The sequence below is a fragment of the Meriones unguiculatus genome, chromosome 5, assembly GCF_030254825.1.
Source record: "Meriones unguiculatus strain TT.TT164.6M chromosome 5, Bangor_MerUng_6.1, whole genome shotgun sequence".
Lineage (NCBI taxonomy): Eukaryota > Metazoa > Chordata > Mammalia > Rodentia > Muridae > Meriones > Meriones unguiculatus.
In genome coordinates this window covers 118,832,220-118,841,390 of record NC_083353.1, presented here as the reverse complement: position 1 = coordinate 118,841,390, position 9,171 = coordinate 118,832,220, and the positions used below count along the sequence as shown (strand labels likewise).

The 9,171-nt window shown below is 39.7% G+C and overlaps 1 protein-coding gene across 1 annotated transcript; it reads left to right on the top strand.

The window, feature by feature from the left end:
- Positions 1 to 1,359: 1,359 nt before the first annotated feature.
- LOC110541754 (killer cell lectin-like receptor 2) lies at positions 1,360 to 8,819 on the top strand. The gene is made up of 5 exons (XM_060383417.1): positions 1,360 to 1,471; positions 2,735 to 2,824; positions 3,703 to 3,930; positions 7,078 to 7,220; positions 8,715 to 8,819. Exons 1-5 carry the CDS (start codon positions 1,360 to 1,362, stop codon positions 8,817 to 8,819), a joined length of 678 nt encoding a protein of 225 aa, XP_060239400.1.
- The last annotated feature ends 352 nt before the right edge of the window (positions 8,820 to 9,171 follow it).

The following is a 9,171-nucleotide window of genomic DNA, read 5'->3' as shown; positions in this document are numbered from 1 at the left end:
GGAAAAGGTGTCCTCTGGACACAAGTACATTGTGGCATAGGCACATACACAACAAAAATAATAACATAACGTAAAAATTAAAACATAAAAAAGTCTTGTAATCAAAATTTTTTAAATGTTAGGAAAATGTGGATAAACTTCACAATTGAAGAAAAACAAGAGAAGAATAATTCCATATGCAGTTTGGTTTTTTATATTATTTGTTGGCTATAATCTCAGTTAATAATGTAAATGGAAAGGTTATTTACAAATATTTACTATTTAAGAGTATCTTGATATCTATTATCAGATTAGATCCCTTATGGGTATTAGCTAAGGACTGCACGGTGAAAATTTTATTTTCATAAGGCTCCTCTGACAACATCACGTACTAGAATACTATAGGTGAAATGATCATATATGTGAAATAAAACATGGGATTAAATCTTCTGGTTTCATCCTGCGATGGTCCTCTCTGCTGCTCCCACATCCCACCCCTGCAATGATTCTACTTTCCTGGTTTCTGAAGTTCCTCCAGATGATGCAGCATCTCTGAAGACTTGGAGCCAGGACCCACTGATACAAAAAATAACCGCAGCATTTGTCTTTCTGCGTCTCAGTTACGGCACTCTGTGGAGTCTTCCTTAGTTGCCCCCATTTACCGGGCCCACTCCTGGAGAAGAATGTATAGGCTGTGGCCAGGTGGAGAGGATGGATCTCAGGTGTTTCAGCTTTGTAAGTACACCCAAGAGATATTACTAATGCTTGGAGCCCAAAATGTTAATCACCTGCAGGATTAAACTTCAAATATTCTTTTGAAGGTGGTGTCTGAGAAATGCTGATAGTCATGTATCATAGAAAATTCTGCAAGGACATTTTTATATTCATGTGTTTATCAAAGTCTGTAAATAATCTTAAAGCAAAGATTTTTAATTTACTCTCAAACCTTTGGGTTTTTGTTGTTTAAGTTGATAGTTTTAAAAGTGTTTCAATGATTTGAAGTGGTACGAATTTCGGCTAACAAAATTTTTTATGTATGTTAACTAATTTGAACAAATAGGCTATGTCACTATTAAAATGATTTATTAGTAAATTTTTAATTCTTTCCATATTTCCTAATAATTGCTGTGACTATTCGAAGTCTAAATGGCTTTAACAGAAATCTGCAAAGGGTTCTCACCTGGAGGAAATCAGGGTCAGTCGGTGCTAGGGTATTTGGAACATTAAGGGAGCTGATCGGACCCCACCTCTTCCACCCACTGCAACAACAGATCCAGGTACCTTCCTAAAGGCGGTCACTTTAACTTTTCCTCTAGAGAAAATTCTTTCTTCTTCTCAAGGCCACATTTTAACACAGAACGTACTTCATATACCCCCCAGATGAGTGACCAGGATATCACTTACGCAACTGTGAGATTTCATAGGTCTTCAGAATTGCAGAGCCGAGTGAGGCCTGATGAGATTCAAGGGCCCAGAGAAACTGGACACAGAGGTAAGTGTTTTATGCATCTAAATTCGGCTGTTTTTATGCATTCCAAAGTTTGGACATTTGGAAACATTATCCTACTGACCTCTGTTGAAAACCCTACCTCTAGCTGTTAGCTGGCAACAAAATAAAGACAGACAGGCAGCACAGGACATCAGTCTGTAAGAAAAAAAAAAATTCTTGAGAATGGAGAAGCGAGAAGTGGACACATTCCATCACATTTTAGAAACCGTTAGGAGGTTTTGTACTTAGTGTAGTCAAGAAGAATTCTGGAACCTTTAAAAGTAATAGACAAACTAGAGTCTGAATAAACACCAAATATTCTAAGGAGTACTGAAAAAATGTGCATGAGAAACAATACTCTCACTGTAGCAGAAGGTGCTCTAGTTGTCTTAATTACCCCAAATCCAACAAAGCACCCTCAGTCCTCCAGCTGAGGAGGAAGTCTCTCCCTGCAGGGTTGCTGGGGTGAGATAGGATAGTGGGAATGGGAATGAGTAAAACGTCACACATTTTTTGAAATATCAAAGAATAATTAATTTTAGTAATGAAAAGGAGGAAATCTCACTTTTCTATTCTCTTTTTCTGCTCACCCTGAACAAGCTGTCACAGTTGAACTCCAAGCTGAGAGCCTTTGCTTCTTTGGTGTAATGACAATTGGAGGCTTGATTTTGCCATTCTGAACATACATCTCAGCAATGTGTTTAGTATTGTCTATAGAAAAATATATCTTATGGGGGGGGGACGGTTGACTTCTAGACCCCTTTAAGAACAGGCCTGTATGAAGTTTAGATTCAGAACAGCTTCTGTTTCCTATCAGTTCTCGAGAACAGCTTCCCTCTTTCTTTCCTCTTTATCCTCAGTTACCCCTCTCGGCGGGCTGCCCACTCCATTTGGGGTCTGGTATGTGGACTGTGTCTGTGCCTCCAGTGATTTCTGAATGATGCTCGTCTGATTCTGTAGAATTAGGAGAGAGTGCATGCCTGTCATCCAGCTTCTTCTAGACTGACTCAAGAGGATTCAAGGCTAACAATGAAACACTTGAAATATTGTGAAACTTCACACATGTAGGATTTCTACAGTGGGAGCATGTTAGGTAGAAACCTACAATTTTGAAAGCATGTTTTCAGTCATTTTGTATCATGGACTTCTGTAAAAAATTCTAGATACCAGTATCTCCTTGTTTCCATGCTACATAAACGTATAATTATTATTGGGACTTGCTCTTTTCACAGTGATTGTTTACACTTGTTGTTTCGTTGATTTAAGAGTGTTCAGTCCCCTGGAAGCCCATTGTGATATCCCTTGGAGCCCTTGGTTTCCTTCTGCTGCTAACTGTCGCAGTGTTGCTGACACAGAGTGAGTAACTGGGATACATCTTCTTTGCCTTTCTAAGCAATGACTTTATACTCTCATTATCCAGCTAACACACTCTGCCCACTGCCCTGCCTATATAATCAGCAGTGTGCCAGATAGCTCTGTCCTCTTCGCTTACCTACCTATTGTGTTAGCTCTGCAGCTGCTGGGAGATGCCTTTCTATTTATTTGTTTGTTTATTTATTTATCTATTTATTTATTTATATCTCATAGCTATGTTCCTTCTAGGAACTTGATGGTAGTCTGCCCTCTGAGCTCAGATGATTGTGAATTGTAGGTAAATGTTTTGTGAGAAACAGCTGGGCAGAAAAAATGATGACTTCTTTTTTTCATTTTTTTCTCAGTGTATAATGAGGACATGCTTGCGGTAATTAACTAGATCTGGTCAGGGACGTTAAAATGTCAGATTTATTAAATTCCTTCACATATTTAGTGGAAATCACTCCTAGCCTGTGCTAAATTATGGATATTATGCTTTCCATTTCATCCATTACAAGTTGTGCCATTTCTTCATGTTTCTTAGTTCATATTTTCAAGGTACGAAGTGCTGGTGAATTCTTTAGTTAGGGATTTATTTGTAGTTTGTATGATAAGTGTGATAAAATGAAGGAATTGGAAGGAGAGGTACTTCCACCATAATTTAATTCAGCTGTAGCATTTACTTTCCACTGAAGTTGCTGATAAAGAGAACTTGATGTTTCCATTTCTACAGAGTTAACTGAGGTGTTATTTTCTAAATGTTAAATAGCAATTAAATTAATGTTATGTGTTGTTTGTCAACATGAGGATTTTTCTTTTATCTTAAATTTCAATATTCATTACTTATCAGTGTTTTGAATTATATATGCTATTAATTTTAGCTTTTCAGTATAGTCAAGAAAAGCTTGAACTGCAGAAAAATCTAAACAATCTTACTCAAAAGTGCAGCACCACGCAAAATGACAGCTACTTAATTGAAGAAAAATTGAGAAATATGTCTACAAAGTACGATGCCCTCCAATACCAGCTGCAACTAGACACCCTCAACAGAGAAGAGAGCAGATGCTACAGGGAAACCAAGATTGTTTTAGATTGTTCACAGCCCACAGGTATGGAGGGGATATTGAATATACAGAATATCATTATCCTTTATTTTTGAAGTCCAACTAACAGCTTATGATGCTGGTGATCTCTGGGTTAATGTCTTTGGGTCCCTTATTTCATGTTAGGGCCTAGAACCCCAGAAATTCCTGCTTGGAATAGAAGAATCTTAAGGTTTCTAGAAGTCAGTGGCCTTTCTGGCATCCCTACTGCTCCCATGTGATGAAAAAAGAAGTCAGCATCCATGAGAATTCAGGTCATTTTGGTTTATGGGCAAATTTGAGTCTTTAACTTTGTTGATGACAGAACATGGCCGTTTTTAGTAAGAGTATGCTTACTAAATATTTAGGCTAAAATGGACTTAGAGTATTTACATCGATAAAAATATTTGTGTGTGTGTGTGTGTATGTTTCTCTCTCTCTCTCTCTCTCTCTCTCTCTCTCTCTCTCTCTCTCTGTGTGTGTGTGTGTGTGTGCGCGCACGCGCGTGTGTTTCTTCTGCCTTGCTATCAGAAAGTTGGCCTGTTTGTGACAAAGGGATCTTCCCTGGAGTGCACATGTGAGTTCATCATGGTGTCTACATTAGTGTAACTCTGTTAGTGACGCAGTGAATGAGGCTGGAAAGCTGAAAATATCGAGCATTACAAGGAACCTTTGTAAGCATTGTAAGAAACCTTGCATTGTGACTGATTAATTTTAATGACACACTAATCATTCATTATTAAATATATTTCAGGATTTAGAGTTTATGAAGAGCTTTTGCATGTAGTCTCACTGTGCTGTGATTGTAGGGGCTTACAATCTTCATTATTCACAGACTAATAATATATTTTATACTGGTACATTTTAAAATATGTGACAGGAAAAAAATAAAACTGCAAATATAATTGTCAAGCATTCCAGACTCATCATAAATATGTTATGTATGGTTTTAGACTAATATAACTATTATCTGTAAATGCTAGTATGATCTTGCAATGCTTGTGATTAAAAGACTGAGGCAGTCTACTCTTGCCTGATGCGTCTAAAACAAAAAGGGGGAACTGTAGAGAGCTGCGGAATGCTCTGCCTTAAAGATGGAGCTGGTTTCTGCCTTCCACCTTCCCGATGGTGAGTGCTCTCTGTCACGAACAACTCCACATTTGGCTAAGGCCGAGGATCTGGCTTGCTTCCATGTATGTGGACCTATCTGCATTGCCCCCGTGGCACGCCTGGGTTGGCTACCCAGAGGCTATTTAAACTGTGGGCTGGCTTTCCCTGGGGTCCGAGGATTGTTCAATGTTCCTGAATAAACTGCATTGAAAAAAAAAAATAAAATAAAATGCTTGCTTTAAAAAAAAAAAAAAAAAAAAAAGACTGAGGCAGGAGGATTGTAAATTTGAAGACAGACTAGGTAGCCTGGCAAATTCAAAGCTTGAGAGACACAGTGATAATCCTTCAGAGGAAAACAAAGATTGGAGGTAAAATGTATTAACAGAGGGAGGCCATCTCCAGAACCTGACCAAACAAATAAATTCTATTGAAATGTGGTTGCTATGTAAATTACACACATTTTAATGTATTCAACTTGGTAAGTTTGGGCATGTGACTGTACTCTTGAAGGCAGGAAAGCAGACTACCACCATCAAAAAGCTTCTTCACGTGTCTACTCTTTCTCTTTGGTAAGAGCATTTAACTTGGATCACAGCACAGATCTAAGGGTGCAGTTGCTAGTGAGGCACCGTGGACACAGGCGTGTTACAGCAGACCGAGAATTCTGTCATCAGTGTAACTGCCTCTGGGATATTTGCTTCCTAGAGCTGGACCGTCTTAGCACTCTCATCTGAATGAGGTCATAAAGTATGATCTGGTGTGCTTTGTTTCCCCCTTTTTCCCCTCAAATTTATCCATGCTTCTCTGCCAGCCATCCTTGTGGACTTCTGAGAAAGAGGAGACTACAGAGATCCTGCTGTCTCTTTAGGGAAAAATCTGCTCCTAACAAACAATATGCCCTGACTGTGACAGGCAGGCACCAGTCACATGGGAGACTGTTTTTTTTTTTAATTTAATTTTGTGTATATATTTATTTATTACAATTTATTCACTTTGTATCCCCACTGCAGCCCCCTCCCTTGTCACCTCCCAGTCCTACCCACCCTCCTTCTTCTCCCCTATGCCCTTCTCCCCCCAGTCCCCTCATAGGGGAGGTCTTCTTCCCCTTCTATCTGACACTAACTTATCAGGACTGGCTGCATCATCTTCCTTTGTGGCCTGGCAAGGCTGCACACCTCCCTCCCCACCAGAGGGGTGTGATAAAAAAGTTGGCCACTGAGTTTGTGGCAGAGACAGCCCCTGTACACCTTACTAGGGAACCCACTTGAAAACTGATCAGCCAATGGGCTTCCTTTGAACAGGAGTTCTGGGTCCTCTCCATGCATGGTCCTTGGCTGGAGTATTAGTCTCTGTAGGCCCCCCTGAGCCCAGGTTTTTTGGCTCTGTTGTTCTCCTTGTGGAGTTCCTGTTCCCTCCGGGTCTTTCTATCTCCCTCTTCTTTCATAAGGATTCTGGCACTCTGCACAAAGTTTGGCTATGAGTCTCAGTATCTTCTTTGATACCTTGGTGGGTAGAGTCTTTCAGAGGCCCTCTATGGAAGGCTCCTGTCCTGTTGCATCAGAGAGTCTTAATGCCCAATTGGTCACAAGTCAAGATTGCTCTTTTGAGGGACTGGGTATGAGAAATGATTTCATTGTATTACGCATGTTGACTTAAAACTCACTTTACAGCTGAAGCTAGCCTGGAATTCAGTGCCGAGCCCAGACTGTCCTCAAACTGGATGTGAGCCTTAGCCTATGGAGTACTGGGCTTATAGGCATATGTCATCATGACCAGCTGGATTTACTTTCTTTTAAAGAAATAAATTGTATTCCTTTGTGTGTATGTGCTACATTTTCTCCAACGATTCATCCACAATGTACATGAGTTGTTTTGGTTTCCATATCTCTATTATAAACGGTGCTGCATAAGAGCATAGATATGCAGGGGTCTCTCAACATTCTCAAATCTCAACTTCTGTGAGCTGTGAGGTTTTACATAATTATTGATGTTTAATAAACGTATTGCTAAGAAAACAGAATGCCAGAAAATAAAAGGTTTAACCATTCACCTTCTCTCTTACAGGCAAACGTGGTGAAGAACGCTGGTTCTGCTGTGGCATAAAGTGTTATTATTTCATCCCGGACGATAAAGACTGGCGTGGGTGTAAACGGACCTGCCAGGCTTGCGGCTTATCCCTTTTGAAGATAGATGATGATGATGAACTGGTACCATAGACTCCTCCATACACCTTTCTTCTCTTAGACGCTGTCTCTAACTCTTGGAATATGAGATACTGAGCCCAGGCAGGCGCTTTGAAAGAGAGCATTAAGCTGTATATGGTTTGCCTATAATGTGAGCAAAACTGTGCAGTAAAAGTCTCTCAGGATGTTCCCTCCTGCTCCTGGCTTAGTGTCAGGATACAAGTTCTGTTATAGGAGACTTGCTACTAAAAAGACACTTATGTCTTAGCACTCTCATCCCTTTCTCAGGAATCTGCAAGAGAGTCCTGCAGAAAAGCGTGTTTTCCCTGAGTAAGTTTAACCCTTTGGTGTAGCATATCCTATTAACTGACAGTCGTCATAGATTGCCAACTAAACCCAGTCTGGGTTTGCTCTTTGGAACCCTGAAGTGAGACTGCCTTAGATGAGAAATTGGATGACAATAGGGAAAGTAATTAACCTGTGGTCCTATCTGCAAAAGGGAAATTATAAGAGAACTGTGGAAGAGAATGGTTTTATCAGTTAACCCATGGTGATTTTCATTGAATCTGTTCATAATATTTACTTCATAATATTCCTATGTTTTAGAAAAGGTATCTTTCTTTAGAAATGAGTATGCAAAAATTAAAAAAAAAGCCAAGTGGCCATATGCCCACATTGTCTGTTTATATTTGTTACTGAAGAAATGTCTCCAAATGCGTAGCCAGTGTTTTTCTAGAGAAATGGATCAGCTTGAAACCTTTTTCATTTAGAACATGATACACAACTTATACACAAATTTAAGTCATGTTTGAACAATTACAGCATAAAATAAATGTTTATGTCAAGTAATGATATAATTTTCTATTTGATACAATAAACATAGTTAACTTGTTTTGCATTCTAAAATATATTCAGTAATTTTTGTAGTCATCATTCTGCTCAGATGAAAGACACATTAAACATTTCCAAATATCTCCTGCTCCTCTCCTCAAGTTCTATCACTTCCAAATCAGAACTACACAAAGCCTTCCACTCTGGATGATAGAGTTCATTGCATAGCATTTCACACAGGATTTTTGTCTTAATGATTTTATTTTGAAGACAGGATGTCATTTGTGATGTACACTTCCCACATGCTTTTGTAGTCTTCTGAAACATGCCGTTGAATAATTTCATAAAGTGTCAGGCTTATTTAAGGATCCAGGCATGTAATGTGCATTTAGGAATCTGAAGCCAGGAAACTGTGAATTCAAGTTCAGCCATGGCGATACAGTGAAACTTTGTCTGAGAAACACAGTCATGAATCATTTCATGAATACACCAGAAGCTTTCATTTTAAATACTGACATTTGTTGTGATATTAACAAACTACTAGTGGGAGATCTCTTTAAAACGAACTTGGAGGGACTGAAAGGACATCCGAGAACTGACACAGGAGTAGCTGGGACCAGTTATGGTTGTTCTTTCCTCATCAGACAGACAGAAGCTTTATTTTAAGATGCATTATTTCCTTTACAGAAGCTCCTCCAGCCCCAGCTTTCTGAAAACAGTTACTGGATTGGACTATCCTATAACACCAAAGGGGAATGGACGTGGATTGGGAACGGCCCATCTAAAGTGTGAGTTTCCTGACCCCTCAGTCTCTAGCACTGGTGTGGAGTAGGGAGGATTGTGTGTAGTCTCCTCTCTCTCTTCACACAGCTTTCCTCATTTTCACTTAAGCTCGTGGGTGAGGATAAGATGCACAAGGCAGTGTTTGATCAGGTGTTAGACAGGGAAGAGGAACGGTCTAGAAGCTGGCTGCTGGTGATGTGATACAGCACACAGGTCAGGATTGCATCTACTAAGATGCACAGGGCGCAAGCAAACCGAAAGGCTAAGGTGACATAAGGCGACTGGGTCACCCTGACAGAAACAATGCGTACGGGTATCTCAGACACTCTCTTGACCTGTTTCTGCAGTTAGCTTGTATCAG

What these genes read in the sequence shown, in the direction of transcription:
- LOC110541754 (XM_060383417.1), top strand. Translation starts at nt 1,360, where the DNA reads ATGAGTGACCAGGATATCACTTACGCAACTGTGAGATTTCATAGGTCT. An exon ending in CGCAGTGTTGCTGACACAGA is followed by an intron (nt 2,825 to 3,702) that starts GTGAGTAACTGG and finishes TATTAATTTTAG; the next exon opens with CTTTTCAGTATAGTCAAGAA. An exon ending in TAGATGATGATGATGAACTG is followed by an intron (nt 7,221 to 8,714) that starts GTACCATAGACT and finishes TTTCCTTTACAG; the next exon opens with AAGCTCCTCCAGCCCCAGCT.